At 40.2% G+C, this 19,287-nt stretch overlaps 2 protein-coding genes across 5 annotated transcripts in view; one reads left to right on the top strand and one right to left on the bottom strand.

Annotated features, from left to right (window-relative positions):
• Window positions 1-2,768, bottom strand: part of ADK (adenosine kinase) — a 569,500-nt gene extending 566,732 nt beyond the window's left edge. Inside the window, exon 1 of the mRNA XM_064269749.1 lies at window positions 2,644-2,768. Within this exon, the coding sequence (XP_064125819.1) occupies window positions 2,644-2,708 (65 nt within the window). The 5' untranslated portion in view covers window positions 2,709-2,768. The remainder of the gene's footprint in view (window positions 1-2,643) is intronic.
• Window positions 2,769-2,909: 141 nt separating this feature from the next.
• AP3M1 (adaptor related protein complex 3 subunit mu 1) overlaps window positions 2,910-19,287 on the top strand; it is a 29,328-nt gene continuing 12,950 nt past the window's right edge. For 3 of the 4 annotated variants that reach the window (XM_064269745.1, XM_064269748.1, XM_064269747.1), the window contains exons 1-4: window positions 2,910-3,219; window positions 12,954-13,229; window positions 14,304-14,475; window positions 18,318-18,455. In XM_064269745.1, the coding sequence (XP_064125815.1) occupies window positions 12,957-13,229; window positions 14,304-14,475; window positions 18,318-18,455 (583 nt within the window). In that variant the 5' untranslated portion in view covers window positions 2,910-3,219; window positions 12,954-12,956. Of the gene's footprint in view, window positions 3,220-3,306; window positions 3,611-12,953; window positions 13,230-14,303; window positions 14,476-18,317; window positions 18,456-19,287 lie in introns of those variants that run through there. The other variant, XM_064269746.1, reaches the window with a different exon arrangement.

Here is a 19,287-nt window from a genome sequence, read left to right as displayed (position 1 = left end):
ACCACTGAACGCATTATCACATCCTGACCCTTAAAGCCAAACTAATATAATGAAAGTAGAAACAGACCATCTGAAAAGGTCTTTGCACTAAATTAAGTGATTTGCCCTAGTAGTCAATAGTGTCTAATCTTTTATTTTCATCCTCAAAAGAATTTAAGCTCATGTCTACAGGTGGTACTAAATCAATGTTGCATAAAACGAGTTCTAGTTGTCTAAGGACTTTTGCAAACTCAAGTAGACACTGATGATAAATAAAGCGCACCATATGTAAGAATTATTATGTATTTTTTATGTATCATATGCACATATATTGCAACAACATAAACAATTATGTACACTAATAAAAAACAGAAGAGAAAGATGAAAAACAAAAACTGAAAGACAGTTCTCTAGCTTTTTTTTGTAAATTGTTTAAAGTTAATAAGTATAGCATGGTAATTAAGAGTACACACTTAAAACCTAACTGCCTGGACTCAAATCCCAACCCTATCACTTACTAGATAGTTGAGCTTGATCAAGTTACTTAACTTCTCTTTGCCTGTTTCCTCCTTGGTAAAATGGAGATAATTATAGCATCTACCTTACAGCCTTACAGGGTTGTTGTGGGGGATTGAATGAGTCAAAATAGGTAAAGGTGCTGAAACAGAGCCTGGCACACACATATTTAAGTACTATTATTTACCAGTATTTTTAAGGATGCTTAAGCGTATCCTGGGTGGCCCTATAAAGGCAGTAACAGTAGAGTGGCACATCAATGAATTGCACCCAGATGCCCTGGGTTCGTATTTCAATTCCTTAACTAATTGTTTCATTTGGGCTTCAGTTTCCTCATCTGTAAACTGGAAGTTAAGTCTTGCCTTCCTTAAATCACCAAGATGTCCCATGAGACAGTAAACAGGAAAGCATTTTGCAAATGGATCAGCATTATATACGAAGTATTACTCTTATTAAGTAAAACTCTAAGGGTTGTAATGTGCTTAGTAGGACAGTAGGGAAAAGCTGGTATCTGTCTTCCAATTTTGTGGGGAATGCTTTATGAAGAAGGTGCCTTTTAAGGAAATACTCTAATAAAGAGGTAAACCACAAGCCTGGAACCCAGGTAGGTCTGATTCAAAAGCTCTTGCTTTACTCTGAATACAGTTTGAAAGCTTTAAAACAGAAATAGAAAATGCTGAGTTAAAAAAAATAAATAAAAGTTTATTTTATTGGTGTAAAGTGGATCACTGGAAGGAGCCCTAGTGGCGCAGCAGTTAAGCGCTCGGCTGCTAACCGAAAGGTAGGCAGTTCAAACCCACCAGCCCGCTGGGTGGGAGAATGATGTGGCAGTCTGCTTCCACAAAAATTAAAAAAAAAAAAAAAAAAATCCGTTGCCCTTGAGGCGATTCCGACCGATAGCGACCCTACAGGGCCATTCTAATCCGTCCTCTAGGGTCACTAAGAGTTGAAATTCGACTCAAGGCAATGGGTTTGGGTTTGGAAGGTGGATCACAATGGTCCGGTCTGAAACTGATCACTGAGATGGTGGAGGACCGGGCAGTGTTTCCTTCAGTTGTGCTTGGGGTGGCCACGAGTAGGGGCCACCCAACGGACCTTAGCTAACAACAATGTAGGCACACTAACCCTCTGTGGGTAAGAGGAATTTATCAAAGGCACTGGCACGGATTTGGTTAACCTCCACGCAAAAAAATGGGACCACAGAACCAGGCCTCTGAGTGGCCTTTTCTTTTTGTGAATGATGCATTCTTTCTAAGGTGAAGAAGGGTGATGTTGGAAAAAACAGGAAGTGTCTAGTATAATCAGGAATGTGACAATAGTTTTACTTCAGTTTGCTATGTCTATTTTTAGATAGAAAAATCACCACCTTCCAAGGTACATTTCAAAATCATCAAGGACTATGCACGCTGCATTTTATACTTATTAGGGAGAGATACTTTTAATAACCATTTTATATAAAAATTGCAACATCAATTACAGGTGAGACAGGTGCTTGGGACATAACTCTCCTCTCGTCAAAAAGTTCAAAGAAGAAAAGAATAAGCCTTTCCATCCATTCAGCCACATGCCTCCCTCGCCATGCCTTGGAGACGGGCTCTGGGTCCCCGGGAGAGGGTCTTCAACGGTGCAGGCTTTCAGAGTGTGTGTGATGAGGAAGGTCACGGCGCCCTTCCGCCGCACTTTCCGCGACATCCCCAAGAATTCGCTAGTAGCTGTCCTCTCCCCAAGGTAGGGCAGGCGCAGGGCCTCCTTCCTTCCCAGCCCCGGGGAAGAGGAGGCGCCCGCCTCTGCACGCTGCTCCGCCCGCGTGCTGGGTCGCCCCTGCCCAACTCGGGCAGGCTCCCACGTGGCGCCCGCAACCCGCCCGCCGCCGGCTCGGCCCCCCGGCCGCCCGCTCTGATTGGCCAAGGGCAGCGGGAGCCTGAGGCGCTGCGGCGCAGGCGGCGACGCGGCCAGAGACAGTGGGCGGGCGCCGGGCGAGGGGCGAAGGGTTGTGGCCGCGCGTGCAGCTCCCGAAGGGGCTGGTCCGGAATGCTGGCCCCAGGCAGACAGCAAGGAGCCAACCAGCCCGGGGGCCGCGCCACCCCACGTGGGCCCTGGCCTGTGGCAGCCGCCGTCACCCTCCTCCCCACGTCAGGCAGCGCTCACCTGAGCGCTCGCGGCGCCTCCACCTTCAGCTTTTTGGGCTTGGGCTCCTCCTCTGCCGCTGCCATCTTCACGCTCACCCGACTTTGGCTCCGGAGTGCGCCCCACCCCCTGGGCTCGCTGGCTCCACCCCCTCCTGGATTCACCGCCTTCTTTTCCCCAGGCCACGCCCCCTTGGCTCCTCCCAGTCACTGCCTCTCCCGTCCACGGCCATTGGCTCTTCCCCAAAGCCCATACCGGCCCCTTCCTGACTCCGCCTCCCTGCCTGGAGGAGGATTCCAGACCGAGTTAGGCTGCGGATGAGCGCCTGAGTTCAGACGGTGCGAAACCGCCTATGCTTCGAGATCCTGGGCCATCTAGAAGATTTAGGTCCTAAACTTCAAGAGACATCTTTCTTTTCACTTAACGTCCTCCCGATTATTTAATCCTCCCAAAACCGCAGAGTCAGTGTCTTTGAAGCCGTTAATCAGGCACTCTACCGGGCACTCCATCTACGGGGTCCTCACGGCCTTCTCCGCAGCCTCAGCCTCGGTCCGAAGAGGACCCGGCGTCGAATCACTAACGGGCCCAGGTGTCGGGGTGAGTATGAGGGGCGGGGTGTCTGCGGGCTGGGGGCAGCTCGGAGAATGGGGAATAGACCGAGTAACCGGGGCTCCTGTCTCTAGCTTGGGCTGTGGGAGCGTCTCTGGTGCCGCGGGGCGGGGCTGCACCTCCTTCCCGGCCCCCGGGCTTTCTTGCCAGCAGGGCCGGAAGGGAGCCGTGCCTCTGCGGCCCAGTGTTTCCAGGCTCCCGGGCCCGGGAGGTGCACGCTTACTGGGGTCCCTCTCTGTGCCCCGGCGTGGAGAAAAGCTGTTGTCACCCATACTGAGCTGGAGTACCGGCGACGCGGACCTCAGCTCCAGGTTTCCGCTTTGAAGAGCAACACCGCTGAGGGACCTGAGCTGACGTCCTGTGAGAGGGTGGCGCCTGGGTGAGCCTGGGGTGCGGAGTAGAGGGAGGAGGGTGTTGCACTGCTTCAGAAGAGAGGTGACAAGGGCCTAAACTGAGGAAAAGTGACGAGCGATGGGGCTGGTTGGATTTGGTGGATTTGAACTGAAGCTGAAATTTATAGCCTAGATGACTAAAAAGGTGGTGCCACCGGAAAGTTAGGAGCCCTCACACGAGGAGGGGGAATTTTGTGGAGAACGAATGTCATATGTAGTTTGGGATATATCAAGTTCGAAACAGTGCCTTGGATGGAGATGATAGAGTAAAAAAACAAGCCTGGTAATTAAACCAGAAAGAAACTTGCAAGGCAAAAACCAAAAGAGGAGAAGCTTCGTATAATAGCGTAAGAGATCATTTGTTGGGGGGAAGGCTTTCAGTGACTTGAAATGCTGTAAGGGTCAAAGGAGGAAGTTGACGTCTGAGAAAAAGCCATTGAACTTGATGACTAGAAAGTCTTTGGGCTCCTTGAGGGAGCTAGCTGCTTTAAGAGTCAGTGACTGGGAGGAGAGGTTGCAAGTGTAGATTTGGGGCATGAAGCAAATGATATTGGCAAGATGGTGAAAAATTTGGGGTTTGTTTCAAAGAATACAAGAGACATGATGGTTTTTAGGCAGAAAGCAAGCAACCAAGGTAATAAGATTGAAAGTTCAAGAGAAAGGGATGAGATCCAAGAGAGACAGAAGGGAAGGAGATCAAGATTACAAGTAGAAGGATTAACTTTGGAAAGAAAAGGGACACTTTGAGTTGAGATCTTAGGAGAAGGGGAGTGTATGAGTGAATGAAACGCCACACGGAAAGTTTACATATATTTAGTAGGAAAGGTGTCATTACGACAAGGTTGGTTTTCTTATTAAGTCATATAATTTTTACAATGTTTCTAAACATTAAGCATAGTATTAGAGTGTGTTGCAGACTAAAGTAGGCTAGTACTTCATAGTTGGTGAGTAGCAGAGGCATTTGTAGAGAAGAGAAATTCTGCACCCTCCCTCTATGAATACTCCCTGTCCATTACACAGAGAACAGTCACCGGATGGTTTGCACTCCACTACTAACTAAAGGTTGGTGGTTCCAACTCACCCAGCAGTGCATGGAAGAAAAGCCTGGTGACCTGCTTCTGTAAAGATTACAGCCAAGAAAATCCTATGGAGCTCAGTTCTGTTCTATAACACATGGTGTTTCCATGAGTTGGAATCAACTCAATGGCAACAGGCTTATTACACAGAGAAAATAGAACCCACCACCTTCCTGTAGTCAAACCTACAAACCTGCTTTCTCAGGGTCCTCTTCTTTAAGTTATTATCTCTCCTACATCATCAGCCTTTCCCCACTCTACTCACACTTGCCCTTCAGCAATTAAAAATACTCTCCATTTTATGAACTACTCCCGTTTATTTTTTTTGTTTGTCTTTTCATCCCCTTAACACTAAACTTCTTGAACGTAACATTTAGTCTCCCTCTCTCTGTTTTTCCCATTCCTTGCAATTTACTTTTCAGCCACAGCAGTCTGTCTTGTTTCCAGCATTCCTCTGAACTACACTGAAACCAGTGTCCTCTTTATGAAAATTGCTTCTTGTAGAATGAAAAAAATCGTGCTTTATGAATGAAGCACAGATATACATATGTACATAACAGACATGGTATTGAAATTTTAAAGGGGAAACTTCAGAGGGGAAGTTTCTGAAAAAGGCCCTTTAGGGGGCAACAATGAAAAGAAGGTTGAAAAGCTAAAATTAACAGACATTTTCAGTTTTTCTTATAGGTTGACCTCTTGTTGCCATTTAACATTATTTACCACTGTATTTTTCTGGAATCACACGAACACACTCTAGTTACTAAAACCCACCACCACTTGTTTTTCTTCTGCCTTTTTAGCCACGTCTTCTCAGTCTTTTTAGGACCACTTCTTTGACCCACCTGCCACTCAGATATTAGGGTTCCTTCCGTAAGCTCTCTTCTTACTGAGCACATTCTTTGTAGTTTCATCCTCCTTATGATTACAGTTCTTTCTCATGAACAGAAAATCCTCGTTACTCACAAATCTGTCTCTGACCTAGGTGTCTCTCCAAAGCACCAGACCTGGATATACAATAGTCATGTGAATAAACTTGGTTGTCTCAAAACTGGGTCGTATTAAACCGACTGGAACTGAATGCCTCATCTTCTCTCCCATACCTACTTCACCGCTACCTAGTCTTTACTCAAGCCTAAATGTTTCTGTAATCTTCTCATTTTTCTCCATCCCTGTTGTTGGCACCCGCATACAGGCCATCATCGTCATTCATCTCCCAACTGGTGTTACAATATCTAGTTTCCATAGTGCAAGCAGTGTCGTCTTCCTACAAATGTGGATCTGATCAAAGCATTTCCCTGCATACGCAAACCTGAACTGCCCTAAAGCGTTTCCAAGGTGTAATCTTTCTGGAAGCAGACTGCCACATGTTACTCCCACAGAGCCGCTGGTGGGTTCAAACTGCCGACCTGTCAGTTAGCAGCCAGGTGCTTAACCACTGTAGATGACTTTACATTGCACTGAGGATAAAGTCCAAAATCTCTACCATGGCTAGCAGTGCATTCCATGAACCAGTCTCTGCTTACCTCCCTCTTCAGTTTCATCTCACCACTCCCCTCCACCTTCCAACTTGCTCTTTTGTGCTGAATTTGTCTGTCTTGTGTTCTGTCTCATCTCAAAACCTGTGGAGTCCTATAGCACACTTGTATTTCCCCTATCATAATAGGAATCACATCTTACTGCAATTATTCGTCTTCATTGCTGAACTGTAAATGCTGTGAGTGCAGGGACTCTTGTTTTGTTCACCCTCGTATCCCCAATGCCTAGCATGTAAAAAGTACTCAGAATTATTGGATAAGAATCATTTCCGATCTCATTTTCTCAGCTTGGATATAGACTTTCTATACTTCTGTTACATATAAAAGGAATACATTTTATTTCTTGAACACTGCTTTCTAAGGATATTTTAACTATAGTTTGTGAATCAGCAGAATGAGTTTGTTCAACATTTGGTAAATAGAATATATGAACTGTTTAAGCTCCTGGGACTGACTCTGAACACAGGTTCTCTAGTGGCTTTCAAATAAGCAAAAAGAGTTCTGTTTTATGACTCAAAAGTCACTAAAAACAAAAAAAGATGGTTGTGATGGTGGTAAGTATAGAGCTTTCCCAGAAAGTTGATTATAATGAAGTAAGTGCAGCTACTAAAAGCATAAATAGCTAAAGAAACAGACTATCTTGGATCAAGTAGACACATGAGACTATGGGCAGCTCCTGTCTGGTGGGGAGATGTGAAGGCAGAGGGGGACAGAGGCTGGCTGAATGGACACGGAAACACAGGGTGGAGAGAAGGAATGTGCAGTCTCATTAGGGGGACGGCACAGTATATAGCAAGGTGTATATAAGTTTTTGTATGAGAGACTGACTTAATTTGTAAACTTTCACTTAAAGCACAACAAAAAATTTTTTTTAAAAAGGCAGGCTAATTTACACTGCTGAAGGTGGTATTTATTTAATTATTTCATTGTCATGTGTGTTAGGCCCAGGTCATTATATGGATAGAAGAAATAAGCTCTCTTTTTCTGTCATAGAAGGTTAAGATGGATTTTAAAGCTAAGTGCTGTTGAGAGCTGCAAGTATTATGCTTTCATCTCAGCACTAAGGATAACAACAGTAAATCCAGACTGCTGATTTAACTTACTGTATTCTTGTGAGATCTGAACTACTGCCAGTAAAAACAACTTTGGTGGAAACTTTTCCTGGAAAGAATTTTTTTACCAGCTTAAGAGAATGAGCAGAGCTCTGGACCTAAAATAAAGGAGACTACAAAAAGGTCTTGCTTCAAAAACAAGCAGATTTTTTTCAGGCTTTGTTGTGTAGCCCTGGTGGTGCAAATGATTAAGCACTCAGCTGCTAGTGAAAAGGTTGGCATTTGAACCTACTTATGGGCTGCGCGGGAAAAGACTTGACGATATGCTTCCGTAAAGATTACAGCAGGAAAACCACATGGGGCAGTTCTACTCTGTCACATGGGGCCGCTGTAAGTCAAAATTGACTTGACAGCACCTAACAACAACAGCATTGTGGCAGTGGAATTCCACAGATCTGTGTGAATTATACTTGCTTTAGAATCAGTGTTTTAAAAAAAATCTTAGGTCAGCTTTTTTAAATATAATTTTTACTCTAAATAATTTATTTCTCAGCATAAAAACTAGAACGCCTGAAGGCGTATCCTTCAACTCTTCCTCTTAAATCTTAAATTCAGAGACTACAGTTAGCTGCACTGCTCAGTACAGGAGCCAGCAGCCATATTAAAAAAAAAAAAGATTATTTAAATTAATAAAACTTAAAAATTCAGCTTCTTAGGTGCACTATGTATTTCAAGTGCTTAGTAGCCGTATGTGGCAAGTAGCTATGGTATTGGACACTGCAGACATAAGACCTTTCCATCATTGCATAAAATCCTATTCAACAGTGCTGCATGAGAGTGTGTTCTAATAAGTAATCACCTAAGAGGCAGGTAAGAGCGGGAACTCAAGATTCAAATGGATCAGGTTTTGAATCCTGGATCTGACACTTAACTGTGTGAGCTTAAGTAACTGACTTACCTTTTCTAAGAATTATCTCACCTATAAAATGGGAATGAGAACTGTATTTATAGCATAGAGTTGTTGTGAAGAATAAATGAGATGATTAGGGACAAGATAATGTCTGGTCCACAATAAGTCCTTAGTGCATTTTATGTATTATTTGTCTTTAATGAATAAAACACTTTGAATGAGCTAAATGAATGTTTTGCTAAGGATGCCATATACCACAGCTGGCTCACTTGTAGTACTCAGAAAGTGAGTGTCACTGAATTGATTATAGTGCCTCTGCTTATAAAGCCACACTTTATATTTCAGAAACATTTTCTTCCAAGAAGAGCTGTTATAATAAAAAATATAGTTGCTGATCTTATCGCTGGATCTTCCTATTTCAAGAAAAGTATAAAAGCTCAGATTATACTTAAAGTCAGGAGGTCCTCTGTAGCAAACCTTTATATTCCAGTGATATTATTTTGATACCCAAAAAGAGATACAAGACTGACAGAAAACATATGACTGCATAAAGTAGAAAAATTTAGTAGGTTCCAGATGTTAACCTGAAAAATTTTAGCAGGTCCCAAGCCTAAGGTGTCAGAATTATTGCTGCTAAGTCAAGTTGATTGCGTGGCTCAAAAGAGTGGCTTTGAAAACAAGAATCTTTTTGTTGTTGTTCCTAACGAACAGGAACCTTACACTATTAACAGCGTTTGTACTCTAAAATATGGTGATTGCGAATACAAATGTCTTAGTAATTCGTATTTGCTTGATAGCAGGTGACCACGTGCCAGAATGGGAAGGAGAAATCATCACCAGATATTTTTTTAAATGTCAGCTGCTTTCATGAAATAAGTGACTGCATTTCCTCTAAAAAGAACTAGTCAGGTTAATGTCCTTGTTTTCTGTGTCAACGGAATTGAACGACTCAGTTCTAGAAAGTTTATCTTCCCTTTTTCATTGGAATTTATCTTCGTGCACAGAAACTATAAATTCATACAGTTTATCAAATTGTTATGTTGAATGATTGGACCATTAAACTAAATACCTGATACTGGTAATATCCATGCAAAAGAAAGGGACAGGTTAAGATACTTAGACATTTTTCTACTGTTCCTGTATTGTGGGGAAAGTAAAATTTTAAATAAAATTTTTAATTGACACTCAGAAAGTGTACAGATAGTGTCACACCCAGTGAATTATCACAAAATGAATGCAATATGTACTACAACCATAACCAAGATCAAAACATGAAACATTATCAGCACGTCAGAAGACTCTTCCATGCTCCCCTCAGTCACTACCCTCACCGTCCTCTACAAAGGAAGCTAGTCCTTAGGCCATAGATTAGTTTTGCCTGTCCTAGAGCTTCATATAAATGGAATCATACAGTATGCATATTTTTGTATCTTCATTTGTTCAACATTATGTTTGTAAGATTCATCTGTCTGTTGTATTTAATGGTAGTTTGTTCATTTTCATTGCTGTGTAATGTTTCATTTTATATGTGTCCTACATTTTATTTTTTTCATTGTACTGTTAAACATTTGAGTTGTTGCAAATTTTGGCTGCTAACAAATATTCTTATGTGTGTCACAGGTATTAATTTTTTTTAACATTAAGCAAATTAGGAATAGAAGGAAAATTTGTCAGCATGATAAAAGTCATCTATGAAAAGTCTATAGCTAACATCATACTCAATTGTGAAAGACTGAAAGCTTTTCTCCTAAGATCAGGAACAAGACAAGGATTCTCACTTTCACCACTGCTACTGAATATTATACTAGAAGTTAGGCAAGAAAAAGAAATAAAAGGTATCCAGATTGGAAAGGAAGAATTAACACTATTTCTATATGTACATGACATGATCCTATATATAGAAAAATCCCAAAAATTCCACAGGAAAGCTAATAAATGAACTCATCAAAGTTCCTGGGTACAAGATCAACACACAAAAATCAATTGTGTTTCTGTACACCAGCAATGAACAGTCTTAAAAGAAAATTAAGAAAACTGTTCCACTTAAAATAGCATCTAAAATAAAAAAATAACCTTAGGATAAATTTAACCAGGGAGCTGAAAGACTTATACACCGAAAACTAGAAAACATGGCTGAAAGAAATTAAAGAAGACCTAAATAAATGAACAGACGCCCTGTGTTCATGGATGGAAGGCTTAGTATTGTTAAGATGTCAGTACTACTCAAAGTGATCTACAGATTCAATGCAATCCCTCTCAAAATTGCAGCAGCCTTTTATGTAGAAATAGAAAAGTCAATCCTTAAATCCATACATAATTGCAGGGGCTCCTAAGTAGCCAAAACAACCTTGGAAAAGAAGAACAAAGTAGGAGGACTCACTTCACAATTTCAAACGTTACTCCAGAGCTAGTGGAAACAGCCTAAGTGTCTGTCAGCAAATGAGTGGGCAAACCAAAATGCTATATACACATACAATGGATTATTACTCATCTGTGAAGAGAAAAGAAATTCTGACGCATGCTGTGACATGGACAAACCTTGAAAACATTATGCCGAGTGAACTACGTCAGACACAGGAGAACAAATATTGTATGATCCCACTTACATGAAATACCTAGAATAGCCAAATGCATAAAGACAAGAGCATATTGGTGATTGTCAGGGACTAGGGAGGGGAGAATGGGAAGTTGTTTCGGGGTGCTGAGTTTCTGTTTGGGATGATGGGAGACTTGGAGATGGATGGTGGTAATAGTTGCACAACATGGCGAATATAATCAGTGTCACCAAATTGGACACTAAAATGGTTAAGTTGCAAACTTCTTGTTGTATATGTTTTACCACAATAAAGTTTAAAAAACAAACAATTCGGGCCATTTAGGGGAAAATGTTTTCAAATGTGTCCCAAGGCCATTATTGTAGTGTAGGACAAGTTAATGGAAATTCAGAATGACAGCTTTGAACAATGTTACTCAAAATTTTATTTGACAGTAGAGAAATCCAAGTAAAATCTAACCTATTGCCGTGGAGTCGATTCTGACTCATAGTGAACCTATAGGACAGAGTAGGACTGCCCCATAATTTCCAAGGAGCGCCTGGTGGACTCAAACTGCTCACCTCTTGCTTAGCAGCTGTAGATGTTAACCACTATGCCACCAGGGTTTCCAAGTAAAATCTATAGTTTAGCTGTTAGTATTAACCTGTTGCCGTTGAGTTGATTCTGACTCATAGCGACCCTATAGGACAGAGTAGAACTGCCCTCTAGGGTTGCCAAAGAGTGCCTGGTGGATTTGAACTGCCAGCCTTTTGGTTAGCAGCCGTAGCCCTTAACCATTTACGCCACCAGGGTTTCCACAGTTATTAGTGTTAGACCAATATTAATTTTCTAGTTTTGGTAAATGTACCACGGTAATGTAAAATGTAGACATTGGGGGAAGCTGGGTAAAAGATATATAGAAACTGTACTATATTTGTACCTCTTTTCAGAATAAAAAGTTGCGTGGTCTTGGTACCCTTGTCAAAAATGAATTAGGCCATAGATGTATGGGTTTAGTTCTTAATTCTCAATTTTATTCCTTGGATTTATGTCTGTCTTTATGCCAGTACCACGCAGTCTTGATTACTGTCACTTTCTAGTAGGTTTGAAATTGGTACGTGTGAGTCCTCCAACTTTGTTCTTTTTTTTTCCAAAATCATTTTGGCTATTCTGAGTCTCTTGCATTTCCATATGAATTTTAGAATCAACATGTCAGTCACCACAAAAAACGTAGCAGGGGTTTTGATAAGGTTGCATTGAATTTGAAGATCAGTTTGAGGAGTATTGCCATCTTAACAATATTAAATCTCCCAATCCACAAACATGGAATGTCTTTCCACTTATATTTAGATCTTCTTTAATTTCTTTCAATGATGTTTTTAATGTTCAGTGTATAAGTCTTACACTTCTTTTGTTAAATTTATTCTTTGTTACTTTGTTCTTTTAGATGCTATTATAAATGGAATTATTTTCTTAATTTCATTTGCAGATTGCTTATTGGTAGTGAATAGAAATACAATTAATTTTTGTATATTAATCTTGTATCTTGCAACCCTCCTCAACTCATTTAGTAGTGGTAATGTTTCTAGTGGCTTTCTTATTATTTGCTGTATGTATAATATACGTCATCTGTAAGTAGAGATATTTTTAGTTTTTTCTTTCCAATCTGAAATCCTTATTTCTCTGACTTGCCTAGTTGCCCTGACTAGAACCTTCTGTACAGTATTGATTGTAAGTGGCAAAAATGGACGTCCTTGTCTTGTTCCTGATCTAGTGAGGAAAGCATTCAGTCTTTCACCATTGAGTATGTTGTTAGCTGTGGGATTTTCATACATACCCTGTATCAGGTTGAGAAAATCCTTCTTTATTCCTAGTTTGTTTTTTAGTAATGAAAGACTATGGCGTTTTGTCAAAAGCTTTTTTTGCCTACTGAGGCGATCATTTGTTTTTGTCCTTTGTTATATTAATTCTGTGTATTACATTGATTGACTTGCTTATGTTGACCTTGCATTCCTGGGATAAATCCCACTTGGACATGGTGTATAATTGTTTTTATATGTTGCCAGATTCTGTTTATTAGTATTTTACAGACAGTTTTTGCATCCATATTCATAAGGGATATTGGTCTGTAGTTTTCTTTTGAAGTCTTTGTGTGATTTTAGTTTCGGGGTAATACAAGGATACTTTTTTATGTATAATGAATGTAAACTTTTTTTCTCACAGAAAATGATCCACAGTCTATTTCTCATAAACTGTTCCGGTGACATATTTCTAGAGAAGCACTGGAAGAGTGTTGTAAGCCAGTCTGTCTGTGATTATTTCTTTGAAGCTCAGGAGAAAGCTGCTGATGTTGAAAATGTACCACCTGTCATTTCAACACCTCACCACTACCTCATCAGTATCTACCGGGATAAGCTCTTCTTTGTGTCTGTCATACAGACTGAAGTGCCACCTCTGTTTGTAATTGAGTTCCTACATAGAGTTGCAGATACTTTTCAGGTCAGTCATTCATCAAACCTTTTGAACCTAAATTACCCAGGTTAGTTGGGGGTGGAGAAAGTGAATTAAATGGTGACGTGATGATATTCTTCAGTTACCCAGCTTTTGATGTATAGTCTATCTCTTTTTCTTCTTTTTATAAGTAAACGTGAATTCATGAACATTTTTCTGCAGGGCATACAGTGGCACTTGTAGATTCATAAGGCAGTATTAGGATAATAGAGCAATTTCCTGGTTATGGAGGCTGTGTGTGTGTGTATAAATTAATGTCGTCAGGAAACAGTAGTGTCTTCCACACACAGCTGTCTGCATGGTCCCAAGATGGTTTTTATTGGTCATGAACCCTTCCAATATTCATATTTTGTTATTTTGCCTTTTGTTTCCTTAAATATACCAAATAATTTAAAACTCATTTATGATGTACATTTTGAGGCAGCTAACAAGGGCGAATGAAGTTTATAGGTCACGCATTCATATTTAATATCTCAGTGTACTTTCTGGCACAATGTTTAATGGAAATTCAATTCTTAATTTGTCTAAAAATACTAAGAAAATATTGAGGAATAATATACACCTACTCCTCACTTACTATCTCATTTACTGACTGTCTCATTATCTGATACGTCACATTTACGGTGGTAAAAAGTCTATCTGACTGTTTTGTGCCTTAACAATGCACGTCTGGCAGTAAAAAATGCCAAGGTATGAGACGAGAGTAACGCTGGATGTAATGGTTATGGTTATGTGTCAGCTTGGCTGGGCCATGATTCTCAGTGATTTGGCAGTTATATAATGATGTAATTTTGGCAGTTACGTAATCATGTGGTCATCTTCCATTTTATGATCTGATATGGTCATTCTCCATTTTCACATAACGCCGATTTGCGCCTAACAACCTGGTCTTTGGAACCTAGCCGTGTCAGTAGGTGAGGAGTGGGTATGTAGAACTGTAGAGGTTTTTTCCCTCTGTTTTACATATTTTCAACAGTGAATCATGCTAATCGAAGTTTATCCTTGAGAACAAAACAAATAGTAAACCTTTCTTCATGTGCAACATTATGTGCATTTTCTTAGGACTACTTTGGTGAGTGTTCGGAGGCTGCAATTAAGGATAACGTGGTCATAGTATATGAGCTCTTAGAAGAAATGTTAGATAATGGATTTCCACTGGCTACTGAATCCAACATTTTGAAAGAACTGATTAAACCACCAACAATTCTACGTTCTGTTGTCAACTCTATTACAGGTAAGGTGAAAAATATTCTATTAGGAACTGAGCAATTAAAAATTTATAAACAATTCGTTGCTGGTTATTATCTCACAGATTATTCAAATAGTCCAGTTTGGAATTGAAGTTGGTGATAATATTAAAATGGATGTGTACTTCCTTTCAAGGAGAGAGACTAGGTCATTTTTTAGAGAAAGATTTCTATGGAATGTTATATGCCACTCCAGCTATACTGTCTACCATTGTAAACCCCCCTCCAGTGGATTAGCCTAAAAAAGGGGGCAAGAGAAGCCTATAAGACACTTCAGCAACAAAAAAGATAAATAATCCAGTTTAAAAATGGGCAAAGGATATGAACAGACATTTCACCAAAGAAGACATTTAGGCGGCTAACAGACACATGAGGAAATGCTTGAGATCACTAGCCATTAGAGAAATGCAAATCAGAACTACAATGAGATACCATTTCACCCTGACATTACTGTTACTAATCAAAAAAACAGAAAATAACGAATGTTGGAGAGGTTTTCAGGAGATTAGAACTCTTACGCATTGCTGGTGGGAATGTAAAATGCTACAACCACTATGGAAAGCCATACGATGCCTTGTTAAAAAGTTAGAAATAGAAATAGGATACATTCCGGCAATCCTAGAGAAATAAGAGCCGTTACGTAAATAGACATATGTACACCCATGTTCGTTGCAGCATCATCCACAGTAGTAAAAGGATGGAAACAAACTAAGTGCCCTTCAATAGATGAATGGATAAACAGATTATGGTACGTACACATAATGGAATACAGTGCTAAAGAACAGTGATGAACCTGCGAAACATCTCAAAACGTGGGTGAATCTGAAAGGCATTATGCTCAGTGCAATAAGTCTATCACAAAAGGACAAATATTGTATGAGACCACTATTATAAAAACTCAAGAAAGGGTTTACACACAGAAAGAAACAATCTTTGATGGTTATGAGGGAGGGGAAGTGAGGAGAGAAAAACATTAACTAGACAGTAGGTAAGTAGTAACTCTAGTGAAGGGTAAGACAGTACACAAGACTGGGGAAGTCAGCACAACTTGACCAAGGCAAAGTCAGAAGCTTCCTAGACATATGCAGACACCTTGAGGAACTGAGTTACTGAGGCTGAGGGCTGGGGACCACGATCTCAGGAGACATCTAGCTCAGTTGGCATAGCATAGTTTATAAGGAAAATGTTCTAGATCCTACTTTGGTGAGTAGTGTCTGGGGTCTTAAAAGCTTATAAGCGGCCATCTGAGGTACATCTATTGGTCCCATCCTGTCCGGAGCAAAGGAGAATGAAGAAAACCAAAGACACAAGGAAAATACTAGTCCAGAGGACCAGTGGACCACATGAACTACAGCTACTACCACTGACCACTCTGACCGGGATCACAATAGAGGATCCAGCACCGACTGCTCTGACAGCACAGTAGAGGGTCCCAGACAGAGCAGTAGAAAAATACAGAACAAAATTCAAATTTTAAAAAAAAAGACCAGACTTACTGGTCTGACAGGTTGGAGGAGCCCCCAAGATTATGGCGCCTAGACACCCTACTAAATCAGAACTGAAGCTACTCTCAAAGTCCACCTTTCAGGCCTGTAAAACAAACAGTAACATATGTGAGAAACGTGCTTCTTAGTTCAATCCAGTATATGAGACCAAATGGGCAATACCTGCCCCAAAACAAAGTTGAGAAGGCAGGAAGGGACAAGAAAACTGGGTGAATGGACACCGGGAACCCAGGGTAGAAACGGGGAGAGTGCTGACACATTGCGGGGATTGCAACCAATGTCAAAACAATTTGGGTATAAATTTTTGAATAAGAAACTAATTTGTGCTGTAAACTTCACCTAAAGCACAATAAGATTTAAAAAATGAATAAGTAAAAATAAAAAAGATTAGCATTTTTTAAAAAAAGAAGCCCGTAAGAAATACCATTCAGCAGTTTTTATTCTCTGTACAAAGCTAACTGTCAGGAGAAGTTCAAAGAAATAATAGAGTTCTGTGTTCTTAAAACGTAGAATCTGGGTGGGAGACCAGAAAAAAAAGGTTTTAAGGCAAATAACAGTACAAGATTTTAAAAAGCAATTCCATATTTTATAGCCAATGTAGTGATATTGGAAAGTACACGTATTATTAAATAAAAAAGCACAAAACCATAAAAAATTTTTAATTATACATAGAGGAAAAAAGCTCTAAAATGTTGCCAGTGATTATCTCCAGCTGTGGGAATACATGTTATCTTTATTTTTGCTTTATGCTTTCTAATTTTCCAACTGAATATGTATTTTATAGTCAGAAAAAAGCTACTAAAATAGAGAAAGAAAAGAATAGAACACACACCCATAAGGCAATATATTATAAAATTCAAGGGAATGGTTCAGTGGCTTAAAGAACCCCTCCTTAACTGGAATGGGAAACCCTGGTGGTATAGTAGTTAAGAGCTAGGTCGAACTAACCAAAAGGTCCGTTTGAATCCACCAGGTGCTCCAGGGAAACTCTATGGGGCAGTTCTACACTGTCTTTTAGGGTCGCTTTGAGTTGGAATCAACTTGATGGCGATGGGTTTGGTTTGGGTTTTTTGAAACTGGAGTGGGTGGCCTTAGGGCAGGGCCTTCAGAACCAGTAGAATTTAGTAAGAAAGGGAGGAATGAGAGCATTATTGACAGATGGAATAGGATAAGAAAAAGCCCACACAAAATGAATTGTACTCAGGGGATGTATTAACCAGTTTAGCTGAAGTAAGGATTGTTTTTAGGTGGAATGTTGTGTCATTGTGTGCCATCGAGTCGATTCCGACTCATAGTGAGCCTATAGGACAGAGTAGAACCACCCCATAGGGTTTCCAAGGAGCGGCTGGTGGATTCAAACTGCCGACCTTTTGGTTGAGTAGTGAGAAATAAAAAGGAAAGTTGAGGAAATCCTTGAATGCTAGTGTTTAGCTTTTATCATAAAGGTAATGGGAAAACATTCAAGGTTTTGAGCAGGAAAATAACAGGATTAAAGCAATGTTTTTTGAAGCTTATTCTAGAAGCCATGAACACCAACCATAAGCAGACTGCAAAATTGTGTATACAGTGTGATTATAACTAAAATGTTAATGGTGGTTGTGTTTTGATGATAGGAAGATGACTTTGTTACCACTTTTCTGAACTTTCCATATTTTCTTTATTAAACATGTATAGTTTTGAAATGTAAATTAATGAAAATGTTAAATATGTCACAGCTCAAGGATGTATGTTTTGGACAACCAGACTTATTTTTAAACGTATTTCTGAATTTTCCAGGAAGTTAGCCAGATATTGAACATTAGCCATATTGCATCTGTATGGGTGTGCTGACCTTAAAATGGGAAAAAGCCAGAGTATGTTCTTTATCCAGCTACTCCACTGAGGCCTGTTTGGCAGCATCTCATGTAGAATTATACCCAAGGGCCTAGTTATCACTCTGTGTTCTCAGTGGAGACATTTTATCAGCAGAAAGTTTTGAAACAACTAGCCTCTTTTTCATCAGTAGCAGCAGGATGAAATTTTGTTGTATAGCCATTGGAATTAGGTTAGGTTACTGTTAACACACAGGAAGCAGAAGATAAGTAAATGAATTTAACCTGGTTTGGCAGGTAGACAGAGGACCACATGGCCTATTTCTGTCTTGTAGAAATTTGATCATGTTGGTATGGTATGTCGCTGACAGTTCTCCTGGAAACCATCCACAACTTCAATAAAGAAAAATGCGAATATCGAAGACACTGCTAACATTCATTTTTTTTCTGTCAGAAGCTTTTCTAATGACCATTTTATGCATCAACTTTGCTTTCTCCTTTTCTGGTTTCTAGGTAGTAGTAATGTTGGGGACACACTCCCCACTGGGCAGCTGTCCAACATCCCATGGCGCCGGGCAGGAGTGAAGTACACAAACAACGAAGCCTATTTTGATGTCGTTGAAGAAATAGATGCAATTATAGATAAATCAGGTAATTGTGCGTATGTGATCTTATTTGGGGAAAAACAGTTCAGCTGACACAAATTGAAATTCCTTGGCGATATGGCTTATGTGAAAGGCATTTGTTTTCCTATGATTTAAAAAGCTGTTTATTTCACCCATAGGTTACGTATTATTTCCGTACCCACTAGTTGAGATCTGCCAAACATTTTTAAATGAGGTCTTATGCTGCCTGATTTTAAGCCAAATATTACCGTGTATACCTCTCCCTCTTGCCATTTATTCACTCTAACATTTTTTGAGTCTCTACCATATACCAAAAGGAGTCCTGTTGACACAACTGTTAAGCGCTTAGCTGCTAACCAAAAGATTGGCAGTTCCAACCCACCCAGCAGCTTTGCAGGAGAAAAGACCTGGTGATCTCCTCCCATAAAGATTACAGCCTAGAAAACCCTATGAGGCAGTTCTGCTGTTACCTCGTATCACTGTGAGCCAAAAATCAACTGCACGGCACCTCACAACAGTAAGAACCATATACGATGCTTTGGCTTCCACTGTATGTGCAGGACTTCTAGTCTAGAAAGTTTTTTTAACCAGATAAAATGAAGGTGCTCCGTTAGAATCATAAAATTTCATCTATTCCAGCCCTCATATTTTATATATAAGGAAACTAAGGCTTAGAAGAGTTATAAGTAACCTGCTCAAGGTCACACAGCTACTTCATGTATGATGCAGAGTTACGAGTTACAGCCAGTATCTCCTCTTCATTGCCCTTTTCTTTATAAACGTTCCATCTTACAGAATAATAGATCATCACTTCTATTTATATTTTAAGCTCAGTATCCAGCAGACAGTCATTACAC

The sequence above is a fragment of the Loxodonta africana genome, chromosome 16, assembly GCF_030014295.1.
Source record: "Loxodonta africana isolate mLoxAfr1 chromosome 16, mLoxAfr1.hap2, whole genome shotgun sequence".
NCBI classification, from domain to species: domain Eukaryota; kingdom Metazoa; phylum Chordata; class Mammalia; order Proboscidea; family Elephantidae; genus Loxodonta; species Loxodonta africana.
Note: the sequence above shows the minus strand (reverse complement) of the source record. Positions and strands in the feature narration are given on the sequence as shown.